The following is a 23,043-nucleotide window of genomic DNA, read 5'->3' on the forward strand; positions in this document are numbered from 1 at the left end:
TTTTAAGGAACTCTCAGAACCCACTCTCAAAAAATTTTAATCATATGTTGTTATGTTCAACCCACTCTCAGAAAAATTTTAATCATATCTTATGTTCTGTATTTTGGTTAAATACAGTATTTGCATTTCCTCTAATTTTTAAGTTAATAAATACAATTATATTCTTTTCTTCCACTTAGTTTGACTTTTTTAAATATATTTTAATTTTGCATTAACCCATTCAGGACTGGCAAAAGGAGAAAGAAGCACTTCCCTGAAGCCGCGCTCCAAAAGTATATGGACATATGGAACCAGGCGATTTTCCACAATAAACCTAATTTCAGTTAAATCCATTATTGCCATTAAATACATTGAAATATACACCTTATTATCATTGATAGTATCTGAATATATCACCAAAAAGTTTCGTGATTTTTTTAATGCAAATTTTGGAGAAAATGGTTTCATTTTATTAAACAAAAAAAAAAAAAAAAAAGATGTATATGCTGTTGGAAAAAAATGAATACTTTAAAAATTTGAATAAATTGCTAGTAAAACTACATAGTGTGTCAAAATTTTATATAGAAACAAAATGAATGAAGTATTTGCGTTTATAAAATCCTGTTAGTGTCTGGTTATCTACTTTGTGGAAGTTTAGCTGTTTTTTAACGAATATAAAAATTTACATGACCTTTTTTTCCCTGCAGTGTATGTAAATGACAAAAATTTTATGAGCTTGCATGCAAGTATTCAAAATATAGATAAATTAGTAGAACATTAATTAAACAAAAAAAATTCAAAAGCAAAAGGACACATTGCAGATCAAAGTTCTGTGGAATATTATTCTAAAGTATATCCATCATCTAGTATTGTTTAAAAACTTAAACAAAGCATTTCGATTTGAAATCACAGTACTGTAATCAAGGACTCAAGACTCGGAAAGGATGGTTACATATACTGTACCATAAAATATGAAAGAAGAATCGGTGATCATGCATATGTGATCACTGCTCTGAATGGGTTAAAATTTTGTTTATGACAAGTCTATGCAAGTTATAAATTGTGCTCAATTCTTTTACTGAAAATGATGAAACTCATTCATGGGTGGAGGGTTAATGCTTACTTGCAGCATTAAATTCCATGTCATACTTGTTGTAGAAGTGAGATGAGATAATAGAGGTTAAATTTTAGTTTGGTTATAAAAATAATTCATGACCATGTTCCGGAGCTTAAAATGCACCAAAGCTCCAGTGCTTCTTAGTTTTTGAGATAAATCATAATTTTAGCCAAAGCCCTAAATAAAAGGGCTCCAACACTTCTTTTATGTATGTCAACCACAATTTCAGCCCAAAAGAATTAATTTTAGTAAAAACTATGTCTTAAATATTGATTCCAACTTCAGAATGCAGAGTTTGAGCCTTTTGAGGAAAGAAAAGCACCTACCTACATGCTAAAAGCTGAGTTTCCAGGAAATGCAATGAATTTATGAGAGTGGTTTAATTTTTCTTTCCTGAAAGGGCTAAAAGGCATCACTGGACATGCACATGCCACACTAGTGATTTCCTTCTGCAGAGCTCCTGTACACTTTTTTAACGATATAACAAAATGCTGGGGACCCGTACTGTCATTTGTATCGAGGAATCTTATGTTTATTCTCGCGCTGTTATCGTATCGTATCCATGGAAAATTTCTGCTTGGCAGCTAGAATTATATCAAGAGGGCATCACAATCACAAAGTCTTAGACTCGTCCTTCTTTATTTTCAAATTTACACTTTTCTGTTAAAAATTTCCTTCCATTTTCTGGTATTGTTTCTAGAATTCTTACTATTCTCCTTTGTGTTGCTGTAATCATTTTTCATTAGTTTGCTGAAAAAAAGAATGGTTTTTGTATGTATCATCCCTTGAAATAGTATGCTATATATATAATCATATATTATACAGTACAAAGTCTTTAATCCAGACGTCCATAATCTGGAATGATCTATAATCCAGAACTCAAAGCTACAAACTTTCTGCATATGCGTCGCGTTTACATATGCGCATAATACATTTACCCATGCTCGTTTAATATATAACGGATGGTATAAGCTAGGCTAAAATTATCTAATTATCTATTTTAGTTAATGTTGCAAATTGCGTTGTTCCTTAATCTTCTAATTGGATCTGGCTTATTATTTTTTGCAGACTGTTAGAGCAATTTTTTAAAAAGTAAGCTTGAACTTTAGATTATGTCAAAAAGAGTTTCCGATTCTGGAGCTGCCAAAGGATCTACAAAGTGAAAGCATGTTTCGATGTCCATCAAACAAAAAGTGGAATTGCTGCAAAAAATGGAGAAAGGCATGAAAAAAGTGACAGAGAGAAAACGAAAAAATTTCGATTGACAAGTTAGTCGGTATTCTCGGCATAGCAATTACAGGACTTTGAACAGCGAAACTTTGTAACTGAACAAGAAATTTTGTCTGTTTATAGAATTAAAGAGAAAGTATTATCACATAAAACGAAGCAACTTAAACAACTTACATTGAAGGAAATGTTTAATAAAGTAAACAAATAAATATTAAGCTTTTTTCTTGGTAAATTTTGATACCCTTTAGATCACAATTGCTCTTTATTTCATAAATTACAGTTTCATATTTTTAATTTTATAATTTCTGCAGCCCACCAGTGGCCGAGCGGTAAAGTCGCTGAACACTGGTAGTTCGGTCCGAGGTTCGAATCCCGCGAACGGGCTGGCTGCATGGGCGTTTTCGTGGTTTTCCCCATGTGTAACATGTATACGAGCCAGTTTCCCTTAGAAAGTCCTCCACGAAGGCATCCCTCCTCTTAGGCAGATAGCCCTCGAGGCTTTGCCATAATCACACACACACACATTATAATTTCTGCATGCCATCTTACCAGATTTAAATTGATGATCTATAATCCGGAATCACCGAAGTCCCAACGAGTCCAGATTAAAGACTTTGTACTGTATATATGTTATATATATAATTCAAACAGCTCAGCTCTGGTAATTCTTAGCTTCTGAGTAGATCTGTAATTCCAATTGAAGCCCAAAAGAAGAGAGGGTTGGATAATTTATTTTTCATTTAGCTATTTATAATTAATTTAGTATTTTATTAAATTTCTATATATTTTTAATATTTTGTTTAATTTTAATTACTTAATATTTACTTATATTTTTTATAAATTGTTTCCTTCCCTCTTATCAGTCTTCTTTATGGCTCCAGCACTTTTAATTTTAAAAATTACACCCTGCCATGTTCTCATAGTTCAAGTTTAATGAAGGACTGATCATTATATTAAATATTTATCATCTGTTAGGCTTACCAGCAAAGCAGAATAATGCATACTACTAATACAGTACAAAGGTCAAAATCCGGATGTCCATTATCTGGAATGATCTAAAATCCGGACCTCAAAACCGCCAACAAAGTTTTTCTGGTAGGCTTTACACATGCGCGTTTGATTCATCCCTTAGCACATAATATAACATCTGGAGAATCCTGATTCTTAATTTCACGTCAACACTAAATAAAATACCTTGTTTTTGAAGAAACAATCATTTTAGCATAAATTTTTACCATCAGTAATTTGGCTCTGTTGCTGCTATGTGCTTTCCTTTCATCACCGCATGTTTATCAAAACATGACAACTTGAATAATGACTCATGTAGCAATGCCTAAACAATTTTTTTATGTTAGTAATTGAATAATAAAGGAGTATGAGCTTTTATGTTGACGATGAGCGTTTTTATTGCTTTGTGATTATTACAGATTTAAGTTAAATGCGCTAAAAATATTGACGAGGAAAAATTTACCAAAAATTTCTTTCCATATGCTAAAAATAGATTTTTTTTGAGGATACTCATAGACCCAAAAATTACATTTAGGGCTATTTGAATTAAGAATAAACGATTTGTGATTCACATAAACCCAGGACCAGCGTCAGGGCTCCTATGGCCGCACAGAATCGCAGAATTTTGGACTCACATAGACTGCATCAGGTGGTAAGATATCTAGCGCCGACCCTCAATAAAGCTTAAGTATATGTGGGAATTTATTTATTCAGAACTCTTATTATAAGCCTTAAGCATGTGCAAGAAATAGACATAACTCTAATAAATAACTAAACTGATACAATTCAGGCTTAGTTTTCTCAGTGCGTGATAGAAGCAAGATAAAATATTAATGGAACAACTTGTCGTTAGTCACCAAGCTCATGGTGCATAGGCAAACATGCATAGTGAAGGATAGCTAAATTTGATGATGATAGCCACTAATTTTAAGTTTACAGATATCGCAAAACAAAGGTGAAATTTTCTAATTAACGGATTTTCTAAAGAAATGTGGAGAAACAGTAATAAATGAAGATGATATGAAAGAAGTTTTTCATTGTGATGACAGTACTTCTCAATCATGAATCAATGAATGAATAGCGAAATCTGTAGTATAGTTTAAATCCAGAAAATACCGCTACCGGTTAATGAAGAAAGTGACAGAGAAGTTACTGAAAACGAGAAAATTTCGATTGACAAGTTAGTCAGAATTCTCGAAACAGCAGTTACAGGACTTCAACAATGTAACTGAACAAGAGATTATGTCTGTCTGCAGAATTAAATAGAAAGTATTAGCACAAAAAACGAAGCAACTTAAACAACTTGCACTAAAAGAAATGTTTAATAAGGTAAACAAATATTAAGCTTTTTTTTTTTTTTTTTTTTTTTTTTTTTTTTTTGTAAATTTTGATACCCTTTAGGTCATAAATACTTCATTATTTCATAAATCACGATTTCATATTTTTAATTTTATAATTTCTCCATGCCATCTTACTAGATTTAAACTGATGTTCTAATATCTTAAAAAATCCCAAATCCAGAATCGCCGAAGTCCCAACAAGTCCAGATTTCTGACTTTCTACTGTAATGCATACACAGGGCATCTCTCCCTTTCTGTGTAGTGCCTAATGGCAAGGCATATAATAACTAAGTATTTCAAAAATAATTCCAGTAATCTCATTAAATTTTCTTTTTTTATTTATTACAAAAGTGCATGGATTCTGCATAAGTTCAGCTTACGGATTATTTTTTTCTCTCTTAATAAAATAATTTTAGCTCTGGATAATTTTTAACATTTCTAGCCAGTGTGGTTTTACCGTAATATTTTCAAGCTATTTTGTGTTAACCCATTAACGGTTTGACCTGTATTTTCTCGTCTTTTATGCAGGTGGTTCGTTACGAATTATTGTTAGTTTAAATGTATCCTCGAAAACGGATCTTCCCGTGTTTTTGTAATAGTGAAAAAACACGGCAAAAACGACTAGCCCGTATTTTTGTACGTCTTCCAACCCCCATTGCCTAAGGGGACAAGGGTCCACGCACCCCAGACGACAATGGGTAATGGCTGTCATTAGCGCGGGAAGAAGTCTTCTTGATGTTTTGAGATAAAGGCCTTACACTGACTCTAAAAAAACAAATTTATTACCAGTTACAAAGTGAATGTATATATAAAAGGAATTAAGAATTTCCGTTTTAGAACATTTAATGATTAAAATAAACACATTTTTACAAAATAAACTTTTATTTATGACTCATAAAATTATTAATGAAATAAAATGAGGAAAATAATGTATTATATAATTTACTGGGAACATGTGATTAAATAATTCTCTTTAAAAAAATTTCTACAAATTTATATCACAAATAATAAAAAAAGTGTGGCTCTCCTGATCAATTTATAAATCTTATACTTTTGACAATGCGATTCGATTATTTGATTTCATTATTTAAGAATCTATTATTCTTGTTATAAAACTGTACAGGAATTTTTCAAAGGGGCTCTTATTCCCATTAATCTGTATAACAAATTATTTTTCTCCTTTTGGTTCAGTCTTTTACTTCCAAAATTCCTCTTACCTCATAAAAGTATAAAGTTTTAACAATTCGCCCAAAATCAGAAATTATATTAATTTTATGCAAATTTCATTTCAAAAGCTATTTTACGCTCTGTAAAGTGATGCAAACTTAAAATCTGTGAGATTTTTAGTTTATTCTTTAAATGAAAATATGCACAGAAAATTTTTTCAACATTAAATTTTAAGACCTCTAAATTGAATTTTATAATTCCATCCGTAAACGGTGTGAGTACAAAATTTGAATTCTGTAGCTTATCGAGAAATAGTCTAAATATCGATGATGAGCTTCTGATTATAGCGACAAACACTATGATTGAAATGCATACAATTTTTTAAACAAACTTGCCGACTCTTAAATATTATATTTTTAAACAGTTTGGAAAGTTTGGTAAATGTTGATATCAGATAACCGTCATTTTTATAACATTCTTGGTATTATAAAGCATGTATGTGACATTCATATGCGATTCCCGACAGTTATGTTCATTTATCAAAGTGGCTGCTTTTGCAACAAACATAATTATATATTGTGATGCTCATTCTATATCCTCCACTATCTATGATACTCATTATCGATATTTAATTATGTTCTATATCTATACAGAAATATTGGTAAGACTGAGAGAGGTCAACAAAATTTTCGCAAATATTTAATTATTTGAGTTACATAATTACTTATACTAGCTCAGGAAATTTTGAGTCATTTTGTAAAAATAATCTTTTCTTTAAAATTCCTTTTTTGCCCCCCTTACGCTTAATGACTTTATTCTGATGAATGGAAGGTTATGAAAACTAAAAGCTGGGTATATAATTACAGATCTCACTAATAAATGCTTTAAAAATACAACTCTTCATATTTCAGCAGAAGTTTTTAAACGCATTTATATAGATTGTTGCAGAAATCGACAAAGTTTTATGCCAATTTAAAATTTTTTCTTCCCCTAATTTTCAGTTGCTTATGAACATATTAAAAAAGCTTTCCCGCTCAAAATATTAACTTAATCGCACTCGATTTGATGTTTACAGTTTTTTTCTCTGTGATTTCTCTAAAAAGAAAGAATTATAATTGTACTTAATAAAGAAAATTTAATGGATTTGGAATTCGCGCAAGAGGATTTAAACTATCACGGAGGGAATTTCTAAGGGGAACTAGATCTCATCCACACTGAATGTAGAAAAATCCTGGAAAACTTTCATAGAACAAGCGCGTTTGACAGGATTTGAACCCACGTCGAATTACCAGTATTCAGCAGTTTTAGCGATTGGCCACTGGAACCCCCACAGCCCAATTTAAAAATCTTGTTTAGAAAACTTTCATCTTGATTTAGAGTGATAGGTGCCGTAGTTTGAAGGCTAGAATTATTTGAATACAGCAAAACACACAATATGGCTGTAGTATAACCAGACTTATTATTATGTATTATTAGATATGTATTACCAGACTGTATGGCATCTATATTAAGAAATTAAAAAAAACTCTTCTGAGGTAATCTTCAACCCAAGTTAAGTTTTTTTAATGCTAAAGAGTAATATAATTATGAAAGAGTTCACGCCATTTGTGTCATTTTCAGATTGTTAGTTAAAATTATTGTGGTTTCAATCAACAATTATTTAAACCTGCTACAAAAAAAAAAAAAAAAAAAAAAAAAAAAAAAAAAAAAAAAAAAGAAAAGAAAAAAGAAAATTTTTCTTTAAAATATCAGGAATTATTGAAAAAAAACTTCTGTAATTTATAAACGAGGAAACATTTAACCAGATTTTATATGTGTGAAAAAATAATGAATTATGATCTCCTCTAGTGGAGAGCTTTGTAATTATATTTCTAATTCCAAAATCAAAGTGAGAAATCTAGTCGCTGAAGCAACACAACACTATCAATTCTTGTAGGCTTCTAATTTCAGCGACGGAATAGATCAGCTGCATGGAATTTTCATGATTTTTCTCTATATGTAAACCTAAATGCATGTAAGCTTTCCTTAGAAAGTTCACCAGAAGTGGAATATTTCTATCTTAGAAGATAAATATCGCGTGCTTTAGTAAAGTTAGCAAATCTAAATACAGGTCGACAGTAATATGTTTTGGGGCCCTATTCTAAAAATTAAAAGTAGCGAAAAACATGCTACATCGCCCCTTTTACTTATTTTATACTTTTATCTAAGAATTATATATTGCATCCATAAAAATTTCTCTAAATTAATGTTATTTGGAATTTTCAAACCGTTTTATGCTATAATACACCTTCTCAGATGGTCGCTTTTACTCACTGGGAGTTGATGCTTCTTGAAGATGCGGATTCATGAGTGAAAAATTATTTTATTGCTTTTCCGGTTTCCCCTAATCGTTTACACAAAGGACAAACCTTCAGGAGAACACAGTCTATCTATTGATGTTAATTCGTCAGTAAAAAGATACAGCACTGAACGGAGGAAAGCACTTTTTTTTTAAATCTTGACTTTCCTTTTCGCTCAAAATTCAAGCAATACGATATCTACTAGACAAGATATACTCTCTAAGGTATAAAACTTTTGTGTAATGAAACTATAAAATGCGGTATATATATATATATATATATATATATATATATATATTGAGTGATCTAAAATTCACTTAGCTCGAAAACAAATTTTTCTAATACTTGTGCAAAGTAAGATAATAATAATTTATTTACTAAAGAAATATTGATTATATTATTTCCTAATATAAATTTACTAGAAGTATCAAAAAAGAGTGAACCCATATATGTAGGAAGTTTAATTCCGAAAATTGTGTTTTAAAGTAACTTGAATGTAAATTATGTAAAAAACGTTTTACGGGGTTGTTTCACCTATCAACATACTGTAATGGAAAAGTGATACCACAAAAAGTAAATATGAAAAATTTGCGAAAGGCGGAATAATATGCGGACCTTGGGTTTTTTCGAAGCAAGAAATGCGAAAATTCAGCTGTGCTGTCATTATTCTTCTACCAACAAAGTCTTCCAAATTCTAATTGGAAGAATATCCATTTGTAGCAAGATAAGGAGAATGGCATAATTCCTTATTTTTCCCCTCTTATAGTGTGAAAGAGAAGAAGCACGAGACTCTGTTGGCATAATTCATGTGTTCACAAATTATCGTCTATCACGTTTCGATACATTCTGTTTTTCTGAGGAGAAAATACGAAAAACCCTCTATGCTCTCGCACGGATACAAACCGCAGACCTGACTGCTAGTCCGATCTACTATCACATACATCACAAGAGCCCTAAAAAAAGAATGAGATACTTTCTTATAATATGTACGGATATACAAACTGATGATTCTAAAATTTTACTGTCATAAGACTGGAAAAAATTCAGGATTTAATTCATTTTTATACATTTAAAAAAAAATTCAATTTTTCAGAAAGTTAAGATAAAATATTTATTAGAATGTCAAATTTAAGTATTTCAATTATTTATATAATAAAGAATAAACTTAACATTAAATTAAAAAAAAATTAATGGAATTTTATAAAATTTGTCTTACCATATTGTATTATCATCCGCAGTCAATATGTTTACAAAATTTACTCACTAGCTTATCAGGAAGTAGTATAAAAATCTTCTGTTCATAGCCCCCAATCGACCTTCTGTTCATAGCCCCGAATACCACGAGTGAACTAAATATGTGCTACTTCTTTGTAGAAATATTATGCTGTTTGAAAGAGGTCATCAGAAGAAATTTTGCATATTTTTAATTATTTATATAACTACATATACTTCGTGCATTTTGCAGCAATTATTTCATTTAAAACATTTTTTTTGCCTCTCCCACACTTAATGATCTTATCACCATTCTGATGAATCACAAAGGCTCTGAAAAACCAAACTTTGAGTAGGTTCTCATAAATTTAACTTGATAAATACTATAAAAATACAACTGTTCTTATATGAGTAGAATTTATCGCCCGATGGAAAGGTTTTGCTTGCTTTAGGAATCGGAAGAGTTTTATACTAATTTTAGATTCTTTTTTCTTAATTTTCAGTTGTTGCCCTACCATCATCCTCTAGAGAGGACTTTCGGCTTGCTGAATATTTAAAGTGCCCTGATGCTGCATGGATATTATACATTTACAAACATTCATCCTTCTCCAGGATTCGAGCCGGATCCTTCGATACTACAGTCAGCAACGCTAACCACTATACCAGCTGCAATTTTTAGTTGTTCATGAGTCCATTAAAAAGCTCTGCTGCTTAAAATGTCAATTGCTTAAAAATATTTGCAGTCTAAAGCAAATTTGATATTTACATGTTTTTATCTTAATATTTCTTTACAAAGATAGAATGATAGCTGTTAATATAGACGGGTTTAATGTATTTGGATTGCGGCGAAGCACGCAATTGTTTATCTGCCCAAAAGGAAGGAAACTTTCTAAGAGGATCTGAGTCTTATTTAAAATCTTGTTTCGAAATCTTTTACCCTAATTTAGTGTGATAGTTCTTGTAGTATGAGGGTTAGGGTTATTTAAATATAACAAAGCATATGAGAGCTATGGACCTTCATGGAGCCCTTTCAGTAGGAAACTGGATTACACATGTAGAAAACCACGAAAAACAAACAGGCAGGAATCCCGTCTCTGAGAAACAGAACTGATTATTTTCCTTTAATCTGAAATCTAAAACAAATAAAATAGAAAACAGTGCTTTTCGGGGGAGCTGTATTCAGTATACGAAATTTATTTAAAATAAGCTGTAAGCTTTAAGTACAGTTTTTTTACAAGCAAATAGTAGTTTGCCTATGTGAACTGCCCCAGTGGATTGGCTGCCTCACTGCCGGTGGGAAAAAAGAAAGTAGTTTAGCTTTTGTATGTAACTAACAGGCTGACCAGCAGCTCACCCTATATCATTATCCATTAATTCATTAAATGAAGATTGGATCATCAGATAAATTTTGCTTCTTCCAGTGCCAGATATAAATGGTACACCTGTTCAATAACATTTGAACTATATTATTAACATTGCATATTACTAAAATGTACTTGTTATTTAAAGTCCTTGATCTGTTCTAAAAATAGTACCGCAGAAGTTTCAGAAATGAAGTAAAATTTAAAGCTACTTAACATTTCTGTGCATATAAAAAAGTAAAACTGTTTAAAATGCATTTTGTTTAATGCTTCCTGTTTTATTTGGAATAATATTTCAAAAATAAAACTTGTGTTGGTTACGACCCAAGCAATACTTAACGGGATAAAGAGCCGTAGTTTGATAATGCTAGGATCATGCATTCAGTTTTCGTCGTTTTAGTAAAATCCATTATGATACTTATGCTGGTAATTATAAACTGCATTTACGTATACAGAAGTATGATTAATACACTAATATCACAGAATATACGCTTTTTATGCTCTGACAAGTTTTGTCAAGATGCCAATTTTTAGTTCATATACAAGTCATAAATTCTCTAGCCAGATTCCATTTTTATATAATTAGATGCATAAAGGAGAAAATGGAACAGTTAATTATATTTTTTATTCTTTTACAAAATTTAATTATTTTAGATATAATTTTTAACGGTAAACGATATTCTGCTAGGTTATAATATAAAAATTATTTTTAATAATAATTTATATCCTAATTTAATAATATTTATATCCTAATTTATATCACTCAAAACAGAATTGGAAAACTCATTCAAATCATATTTAATCAAAACATTTTACGCAGTTTTGGGAAAAAGGAATTTTGTGGTTTGTTTGATTTTTAACGGTGAATTCAATCATTAAAACATTTTTACCGTGTTTCCTCATTCTTAAAATTCCTCATAAAATTAGCAAAATAATTTGCTAAAAATTCTTAGATGTAATAGTATTCTTGTTTATCTTTTGTTATATGACTAAAAATAAATAAAAAAGCGACTGGTGTTTAATATTTATTTTTATTTAATTATTTAATTACAAATACTTGGCTATTGGTACTTAAAACATAGTCTTTCCATATTATCACTTTTCTATTAGGCCTTGAAATTATGTTAAGGACCTAATAGAATTCGGAAAATCCTATGATTGCATAAAACTGCAGGAGGTGCTAATAATAAATTTTAAATGAAAGTAGAAATTTATTAGACTACAATAGAATAGAAATTTATTTAAATTAACTATAATTATCCTTATATTCTATGTCATTTCAGTACTATAATTTCAGTTATTAGCTTAAGTACTGCAATTTAGTCATACAATTTGTAATTGGAAGTCCCTCGATTTTAAATTTATGCATAAACGAGCAAATACATTTTGAAAGTTAAAATATATATGTATATATTACAATTCATTTAACTGAAACCGTAAGAATCAAAAGGAATTTTTGTGCGTGTCTGCTTTATGCATTTAATGTATAAAATGCGGAAAAGTGAGAAAATCCATCCACAGAGAAATAATTCTTTCTACTCTGTGGTAAGATTGTATCAAATTCGTTTAAACTTCCATTTAAATTCCAAATGCTATCTCTCAAATCAATGAAGGAATACATTTTTGGTTTTAAATTCCACATTACTAGCAACTGTATAATAGCTAAACGTACCAAAATATTTGTAGAAAATCGACAAAATTCTAGAAATTGTTATAAAATCCCGAAAAACATTAGGAAGATTATTGATTGCCAATTCCATGCTGAAAAGATCAAGTGTTTACGAGGATGAGCTCAACTGTTAACGAACAACTTGTGGAAAAAATTCAATGCTAACGTATGCCAAATTTTCCAAAAATTCCTGATAAATATTGTACTCTCATCGTAAATATACAAGGGTTGGAACTTTAATAGAGGCAACACAGCTGAAAAAACGCTACGCAACAAAACCAAAGAATATCACATATACCACACGTAAACTACATACCTACCTTACCTCTCAGCAAAAAGACTCATCCTGCCTACGTCACGCGCATGCGGAGTGACTCGAAGAACGAATCCTTGTATTAGCTTGCGGTCTAAAATGAGTGTTGTCAGGATGTTTTCAAAACAAGAACAACGATGTTGGATAAAAATTGAATGTGCCAGAGGTCGTACAGCACGACAGCGTCATCAAGGGCTTCAAGAGGCTTGCGGGGAATCTGCATTGCCTTACAGAACCATAGCAAGATGGGTGAAAGCATTCAATGAAGGACGCCAAAATGTGGCAGACATGCTGCGGCCAGGTCGTCCGAATGTCAGCGATGCAGATGTGCAAGCTGTTGCCGCACTAATGGACAGTGATCACCGCCAAACGATTCATCAGCTGACCGGACAAATAGGATTAGCGCATACAACTGTGCTGCACATTCTGAAGGAACGCCTGTCCATGAGAAAAATTGCTTCATGATGGGTTCCACGTCAATTGATGGAAATGCAGAAATGGCTACGATAAGATGCTGCCCGAACCCACCTGGAGCACTATGAGCGCGAAGGAGATGCTTTTTTACGCCATATCATTATGCTGGATGAGACTTGGGCCCGATCGTACTAGCCAGAACTGAAACGCCAATCAAACGAATGACATCATCATGGGTCACCACGACGTTCGAAATTTCGTCAGAACCCCAGCAATGTGAAAGTTATGGTGATTCTCGTGTACAACTGTGATGGTGTCATCCTAACGCATACCGTTCCCTCACAGCAGACCGTCACTGCACAGTATTACTGCTCATTTTTGGAGCACAATCTCCGACCAGCTTTGAGAAAAAAACGGCGACACTTTCTGCAGAACGCTCCTCTTATTTTGCATGACAATACTCGGCCACATGCAGCGCAAGCTGTGACTGATTTGTTCAAGCGATGGGGCTGGGAAGTGCTTTACCATCCACCATACTCCCCAGATCTAAGCCCTTGTGACTATGACTTAATTCCTAAGATGAAAGAACCACTTCGTGGCCCTCGCTTCCAAACTGTTCCTGAGATTCTTGCGGCAGTAGACCGGTCCATTCAAACTATCAACAAAACAGGCGCTGCTACAGGTATTCTGCGACTTCCACATCGTTGGAAACGGGTTGTACACAATGCTGCCGACTATATTGAAGGACTGTAAAACATGGTGACATGAATCACTTTTGTATTCCTTGTAAATAAATAGTTGCCTTTATTAAAGTTCCAACCCTCGTATATGGACTTATAATGTGATGAAAACTGAGTTGGTAAAAGAATGGATTAAAATTTAATTTCCCAAAATAAATTGGCCTACTAAAACTAAATAAAATAGATAAGTAAATAGTAAAAAAATTGTGTAACAAAATAAATAATGATCTTTCTTAAAATACCACCCAATAAAACATGTCGAATAATTGTAAATTTACAAGCTTGAAAGCTAAAATTCTAAAAAGATTTCGGAAAATTCCGATGACACATATTAAAAGAAACAAGTCTACAAATTACAAGTACAAAGAAAGAGAAGAGATGAAACTAAACGCTACAAGTACTTCTTGCTGTTCAATAGCGGGGAGGCAATTTTATGGCTTATCCATCACACTAAGGGGAAGCAAACATACTGCCCTAGGCTTGGCCATCTTAGAGAGATTTCAGAAAACGAAAGCGATTTTTTTTATGGAGGAGTTTGTTGACTGACAACAGTTCCATTTTCAAAGCATTTCATTCCGAGGAGCGAGCTCGTTAATGGGTTAAACACGCAAACTGTATTTTACAAAAGAAAAAAAGTAAATTTGCTTCCATTGCTAATAATTGTCAGTCCCTTACCATTCAAATTAAAACATGCCTTTCTCCATTTTTACATTTGTTAGGCAAAATCATATGTATTATTTATTCATAGTTGTAAATGGCTTTATATTGCATATGGGAAAAATTAGGATTAAATTTATTTAATTATGAAAATATAACTAATGCATTAGTTTAAATTGACTTTTGCTTAAATATTGCATTTTGATATGGCGTGAGAATTTTTAGGTATTATTTAAATACTAACTTATTTTTATTATTACTGTAATTTTTTGAAAATTTTTATTGTTATTTATAGTATTCTTGTATGTACGAGACGTTTTACTTATAAAAGCATTCTATTTCGAATTTTCAGTACAGTACAAAGTCTGAAATCCGGACATCCAATATCTAATGATCTAAAATTCAGACCTCAAAACAGCCAACAATTTTTCTTAATGCTTTACACATGTGCATATGATCCCCCCCATAAATAAAACATGTGGAGAGTCCTTATTCTAAATTTCCCTTCAGCACTAAATAAATACCTTGTTATTGAAGAAACAATAATTTAGCATAAGCTTGTGTCATCAATAATTTGGCTCTGTAGCTGTATGCTCCATGGCATACATCTCAAACTGAAGCATTCTAGATAGAAACATCATTGATTTTACGCCTACTAATGTTTTATTTCTCTGACACGACCCTGTCGAATCATTGTTTATTATATTTTGCTTTTATCACTGCATGTTTATCTACACAACAACTTGAGTAATGACTCATATAGCAATGCCCAATCAATTTTCTTTTTATATTCATAATTTAATAAGTAAAGAATATGGTAACCTTTTATATTGACATTATGCTTGGCAGTGATTACAGATTTAAGTTAAATGTGCTAAGGAATATTAACGAGGAAATATTTAACAAAGATTTGTTTCCATATGCTAAAAATAGATTTTGTTAATGATACTCATTGGCCAAAAGATTACATTTAGTGCTATTTGAATTAAGAATAACTGATTTGTTTTTCACATAAACCCAGAACCGGCGCCAGAGCTCATATGCATGCATCGGGCGGCAGAATTTAGGGAAGACAAGATTTTTGGAATTTAGAAAAGCACTGAGCAACAAAATTAAGGGATGAAAATATTTTTGGAATTTAGGTAAAGCACTGGGATGCAAAAACAGAAAGGCACTTAATAGCAGAATTTAGGATCCGCAGAGACTGCATCAGGTGGTAAGATATCTAGAACCGGCTGTCCTTAAGTGTATATGAGAATTTATTTATTCAGGACTCAGATAAGCCATAAAGACGTAAGTATAATAAATATCTAAACTAATACAATCAGGCTTAGTGAACAACTTGTATTTTAGACTAGAAGAGAAACACGCTAATGTGACAATCAAAATCGTAAATACAAGGTTGTTTTTACGATTTTAACTTGTATTTTGTCGCTAATCTCATTTTACATAGCCAATAATGTATAGCGGATGCTATTGAGCTAGGCTAAAATTATACTTTACTGAATCCAAGGAATTTCAGTCAAAATATAGCAGATTGTGCTATTCCTTAACTTTCTGATTTGATCCAGCATAATTATTTTTTGCAGGCTGTTTTTACTGCAGCAATTTTATGAAAATTAAAGTTTCAACTTTTGATTATGTTGAAAAGAGTTTCTAATTCAGGAGCTGCAACAGGGTCTACAAAGCAAAAGCATATGTCAATGTCCATTAAACAGAAAGTGGAATTTCTGCAAAAAATGGATAAAGGCACATCTGCCTCAAAATTATGCTAAGAGTATGGCATTGAAAAGTAAACTGTATATGGCATAAGAAAACCGAGAAAGAAACTTTTTGTGAATTCCGATACCCCACTTGCAATGAATAACAGAAAAATTATTCGTTATGCTAAGAGTGAAGATCATGACAAAGTGATGACTGCATAGGTCAGACAGCATCGCAGTGAGGGCATGCCATTGATGGGTCAAATGCTAATGGCTCAAGCCAAGCCTCTAAAATATTTCATTCAGAAATAAACTTAGAAATGGAGTGTACATATCGCAGGTTGGTTAACCAAACTTTAAAATCGCCATGGTATAAGGCAATTAAGAATATTAGGTGAAAAAGCTTCAGCTGATAATGAAGCTGCTGAACTATTTGCTGATGAATTCATTCAACTCACGAATAGTTAAAAGTTATCTCCAGAACAAATTTACAATGCTGATGAAATCGGTCTTTTCTAGCAATATGTACCGCAAAATACCTTGGCAATCTCTGTAGGAAAGGCTCCTACTCATGTCAAATATTTCAAAGCAAGACTAACAATTTTAGCATGCGCAAATGCTGCAGGAACACACAATTGTAAACTTTTCATAATCTGGAAAAAATGCATGACTTCAAGCATTTAAAGGAGTAAAGAGTTTCTCATTATATATCGTGTAAATAAAAGAACACAGATGACAAACGTTAACGAATGGTTAGTATGAAAATTATTTCATACCCGAGGCTCCGCAGAATTCGGTTGGTTTACCTGATGATGTAAAAATTATCCTGATTGTAGCCAACTGTTTGGCTCATACTTGACTTAAAATTTTAGTAAAGATAATGTATCCTTATTATTATTCTTTACTCCAAATTGTACATCCATCATTCAGTCTATAAATATCAGAATAGTGCATGTTCTGGAAATGCAAGTAGAATTTTAAAATCTATGTTAAATTTCTTGAACGATAGCAAGACTATTCAAGAAATTTTCAAATTGTAACTTAAAATCTGTTTTGTGGAGCATCACAAGATCATGGGAGGATGGGTCTCCAGATACTTTAAAAACTGCTTGGCACAATTTATGGCCAGCTAGCATATTTCATGGTGAGGATGAAAGCTGCAAATGTGAAGGTTTTCGGATATCGCAAACCAGAGGTTAAATTTTCCAACTAATGCATTTTTTAAAGAAATGGTAATAAATGAAAATGATATAACAGAAGTTTTTTATTGCAATGACAGTGCCCCAATTATAAACAAATTAACAGACATCAAATCTGCAGTATGATTCTATATCCAGAAAATACCTCTACCAGTGAAGAAATTGACAATTTATTGAAAAAAAGAAAAATATTTTGACTGACGTTAGTCGGAATTCTCAACACAGCAGTTACAGGACTTGAACAATGGAACTTTGTAATTGAGTAAGAAATTGTGTCTGTCTACAGAATTAAAGAGAAAATATTAGCACCAAAAAAAAAAAAAAAAAAAAAAAAAAAAAAAAAAAAAAAAAGCAATGTAAACAACTTACATTGAAAGAAATGTTCAATAAAGTAAACAAATAAATATTAAGCTTTTTTTGTAAATTTTGTTACCCCTTTAGATCATAAATGCTTCACTAATTCATAAATCACAAGTTCATATTTATAATTTCTGCATGCATCTTGCAAGTTTTAAACTGGTGATCTAATATCTGGGAAAATCCCAAATCTGGAACTGCCAAAGTCCGGATCTCTGACTTTGTACTGTATCATCTTTGAACTGCAGTTTTCTAATGGAGTTGATCTCTGAAATATAATGTTCTGTAATAAAGTAATGTTAAGCCAGTAGGATTTAACATTTAATCATGAATTATTGTTGTTGAATTTTAAGATTTTTCTTCTGTTTTAATGCAGTTAACTTATGCGATGATCCTGGAGAAATAAAGAATGGTGCAAGAACACTTTTTGGATTAAATGTTAATAGCACTATTGTATATCACTGTGATGAAGGATATGAACTTAGGGGGAAAAGCACTCTCTTGTGTCTGGAAAATGGAAAATGGGATCTTGATAAACTCCCAATCTGTAAGATATCTCTGTGTTTGTATTTATTGAGTATAGCTAATAGAAATTAAATATTATATTTACTTTAAGCAGCAACTAAATTTTTTATTTATCTTTTGACCTCTTTTTCTATATGTGAAAAGAATATTTGCTTTTCTAAAATTATCTCCCCTTCCCTTTTTTTAAAGTTATAAACTTTTAGACACGCATGGGAAAATTTATTTATTTTTATTTATTAAATATAGATTCTTTATGATTTTAATTTTTTTTACATGTAATTTAATTGTAGCACTTTGAAATCAAAGATTTTAACGTATATAATTCCTCACAGAGAAAATGGCCACACATTAAAATTTTTTTTTAGATGTAGTTTTCAGAGCAAATGTAGATCAACAACAAAATTGATGCTTTTTTGGGTTATTACATCATCCGGTAGCATCATTAAATGGGAAATATTTTATTAAACGAACTCTTGAGACCTGCAACGTGGAAAATTATTTTTTTCTGCTGTTTTTAATACCTGAAGATGAAGTGGTGAAATTGGCTTTGAGTCGTTATTCAGAATTCTTTTGTCAAATAGATGTGTTTACAAAAAGTTCTTTGCTATAAATAATGTTTTTATATGTTAATATTGAGCTTTTTTTAATTAGTATTTTCAACAAAATTGTGTTGAATTCATTTCAAGGCTTCACAAGATTCTTCAGCAGATAAAGTGTATATCTTACTACAGTCAAAAGTCTTTAATCCGGACGTCCATAATCCGGAATGATCTATAATCCAAACCTCAAAGCTACACACATGCGCATAATACCTTTACGCATGTGCATGTGACATTTACGCATGCGCGTTTAATGTATAATGGACGGTATAGGCTAAGCTAAAATTATCTAATTATCTATTTCACTTAATGTTTCAGATAGCGTTGTTCCTTAATCTTCATATTGGATCTGGCTTATTATTTTTTGCAGACTGTTAGAGCAATTTTATAAAAGTAAGCTTGAACTTTCGATTATGTCAAAAAGAATTTCCGATTCTGGAGCTGCCAAAGGATCTACAAAGCGAAAGCATGTTTCGATGTCCATCAAACAAAAAGTGGAATTGCTGCAAAAAAAATGGGTAAAGGCATATCTTTTGTTTCTCTAACCATTCCGAAATCTGTTTATCAATTTCACGCTGCTCTGCGGGGGGGGGGACATCGCGGCGCGCAATGAACTGGAAGTTGATCTGTCAGCACTATCCTTATCTTTAGGGCAGATGTTTTTATTTTATTTGGCTTATAATTCCTTACTAAATGTAGTATTTCATCTCGATGTACTCCGTCTTTGATATGGTTGAAATAAAATTCCTCGTCATTTTAAATATCACGAATACACATCAAATAGTTTTCTCATTGCAATTTTCTAATTTCGACTATGCGTAATGTATGCTTTACGCATGCGCACTTTGAAAGAAATGTTTAATAAAGTAAACAAGTAAATATTAAGCTTTTTTTTGTAAATTTTGATACCTTTTAGATCATAATTGCTCTTTATTTCATAAATTATGGTGTCATATTTTTAATTTTATAATTTCTGTATGACATCTTACCAGATTTAAACTGATGATCTATAATCCGGAAAAACTGAAAATCCGGAATCGCCGAAGTCCCGACGAGTCCGGATTAAAGACTTTTGACTGTATTTATGTAAATAACCTGAATAGAGAAATTTTAATAATGTTTTATTGACAATTTGCATAAGTAAAAGTAAGAAGCTAAATAATTTTACTGTCATCATTGGAACACCACGCTACCACTGCTTTAAGGTCTGCTCTAGGAGGGGGAAATATTAAAGATTCTGCCATTAAGATTCTTAACAAATGCAGACATACAGCTGGAAAGGGGTGGAAGCATACATGTCAAAATACAGGTGTAAAGAAATGGAAAAATATGTATCATCCAGATCCCCTCCCCACTTACCCACAACAAAAAAAATTAGAATGGGCTTACTCCTTTATTTCAGGCTTTTCTCTCGTTTATTTTAAGTCAAGATTCTTGGTTAACAGTCTTAACTAGGCAAGCGACTTAAAATCTCTTCAATAAGATGATAGTTCCATACAAGAAGCTGCATCTAAATTTTAGAGATCATATACTAAATTTCCAATTGCCCAAAACAGGATTTCTTATATAAAAATTGAGAAGCATGTCACTCATTAATGTGTTACTCAATTTTCTACTTATAACAACTGTTATCCTCCAACAGAACACCTTCCTTATTCTAACACACAACATACTTAATCAAAGTATCAGAAGTTATAATGTAAAAACCAAGACCAGGAAAAACCCTGGAATTGTTAAATGTAAATATATATATAAAATAATCAAGAAATAATAATGTCAAATATATATATAAAATAATTAAGAAAATGGGATACATAATGTTGTCCAAGTGTGTTAAAGTTATCAATAATATGCTTGAGATAAATTATTCCTATTTGTTGGAAAACTGCCAAATTTTAGTAGTTTTTAAAGCCAGAAAAATCTGACATGGCTGTTGCCTGACATGTGGATCCAAACAGCTTACTCTCCATACTAGGTAAAACTGCTGAGTCAGCTGTAATTCAAAAAAAATATTCATTGTTACAGACACTAAGGCCATTGTTAAAGTGCAGTAGTTCAGCTCTTGGAAAAACATTCTTCTTCAGCCGTACTAAATCTCTCAAATGATTTCTTATAATTTACAAAGTAACCTCAGAGATAGTATGGATATCATTTCAGGCCATTCATCATGTTTGGCTGGTTGGATTCATATTCAAACTTATTACTTTCTTTTATGAAAAGCTTATTGCATTTATCATTTATTCCCATCTGACCAACAGCATAATTAAGTTCAGAAATGCATATTTCTAAAGCTGGTGAACTTTGGTTGCCATGCTCTGAAGATCTATGTTAAGTCTAATGCTTCTGAATATTATAAGAATGATATTCTGTGCTTTCTTGTAGTCATGTATACACATGGCAGCTTAGCAATCCTTGCACAAAATGTATCTCTTACTTTAGTTTCTTGAGCAATGCAACTTATAACACAATATACATATATAAGCATTAGATTTCTGGTTTCAAGCCAAAAAAAAAAAAAAACTGTTTTTAAAAAAAGATATTCTGTTCTGTAGGCAACTGAAAATTTGTGTCGATATAGTAATGCTTAGTATTATTACCTACATCAAGCAAATTAAATATCTAGATGTTATTTTAAATGTCTAGGCGCTTATGTGAAATTCCAAATGAAACATCTGACTTCCAAGCTTCAAGTTCATAACATGTACTGTCCCCCTTCAGTTTCTTGAAATGGTATTCTTTTAGTAAAAAATAATTTTTATTTCTGTCTTCTAATGCATTGTACAGGGTCTTTGTATATGAGTGGTGCAGTTCAAAGAATTAATAATAAATCGATGTATTACCATCCCCATGGTAAAGTCTATACTGTAAGCATTGACAGCTGTCCAAGTTTCTCACATGCTACCTGTTGTTTGCTTATTATACTTACCGTGCAGCCGCACCATCAGTTTCCAAGATGGGATCATAACAGGAAAAGGCTTTCTGTGTGCTCCATTTTGAGGTGTCCAGATCTGTGGCTACAATGCAGTGTGAGTTTCGTACATGGTTTAGGAAAGACACACCACACAAGAATAACATGTAAGTAGGTGGTACCAAAAATTCTTGAAAACTGGATGCCTATGTAAAGACAAGAGATCTAGTCGACCTTGTATGGTTGATGCAAATGTTGAGTCTGCAAGGCATTTTATTGAAGTCCTGCCAAGTCAGTAAAGCAAGCAGGAAATTGGACATGGCAAAGAATGTATTGTGAAAAATCTCTCATAAGTGGCTCTGTTTTAAACCATACCAAGTGGGGTTAGTGCATACCCTTATACCAGCTGACAAAGTGAAAAGGCATGGCTTTTGAGAAAAGATGCAGTTAAAAACTTAGGAAGATGGTTTTGTAGAAAGACTGATCTTCTGTGATGAAGCCACTTTACATGTAAGTGGCAAAGTGAACCATATACACAGATAGAGCATTAACATGGCTCTCTAAAAATGAAAATTTTCTGTGCAGTGTCCCACAAGAAAGTTGATGGCCCATTTTCCTTTAAACAGGAAACTGTGACCATTGACTCATTTCTAGAAATGTCGCAAACCTGGTTGTTACTTCAGCTGAACACCAATTATGATGAATACATTTTGCAACTGGATGGTGCTCCACCCCATTTTCACAGAAATGTACAAGAGCTTCTTAATTGCATTCTTTACCAATACTGGAGTGGACATGCTGCAACAGCAGACAACAGCCTTCTCCGATGGCCACCCACTTCGCCGGATTTAACACCATGCGATTTCTGTCTTTGGAGGTTTGTTAAAGCCCAAGTTTATGTATCACCAATGCCTGTGTCCCTTGAGGAAGTTTGTGATCATATAAAGCATGCACTGCCAGACCATCATGGCAGACATCTGAGGATGCAAAGAATTTGATTACAGTGTAGATAGATGTGTGTCATGTGACCAAGGGTACACATATTGAAGGATTGTGTTGGATGTCAAAAACTTGGACATTTGCTGCTACCTATGCTGTAAGGTTTGCCCACATAAAGTGATATATCAATTTATTGCTAATTTTTAAAACTGCACCTTTCATTTACAAGCACCCTGTATATTCATGTACGCTTATCTTATTTGGTAT

At 32.1% G+C, this 23,043-nt stretch overlaps 1 protein-coding gene across 5 annotated transcripts in view; it reads left to right on the forward strand.

Annotated features, from left to right (window-relative positions):
- The window catches only part of LOC118185173 (protein lev-9-like), a 144,134-nt gene that overhangs the window by 97,133 nt on the left and 23,958 nt on the right, over window positions 1-23,043 (forward strand). For 4 of the 5 annotated variants that reach the window (XM_085807295.1, XM_085807294.1, XM_085807297.1 and 1 more), the window contains one exon: window positions 18,182-18,352. In XM_085807295.1, the coding sequence (XP_085663421.1) occupies window positions 18,182-18,352 (171 nt within the window). Of the gene's footprint in view, window positions 1-224; window positions 1,456-18,181; window positions 18,353-23,043 lie in introns of those variants that run through there. The other variant, XM_085807296.1, reaches the window with a different exon arrangement.

The sequence above is a fragment of the Stegodyphus dumicola genome, chromosome X1 (genome assembly GCF_044657685.1).
Source record: "Stegodyphus dumicola isolate Sdum_Otavi_A_Nest chromosome X1, ASM4465768v1".
NCBI lineage: Eukaryota > Metazoa > Arthropoda > Arachnida > Araneae > Eresidae > Stegodyphus > Stegodyphus dumicola.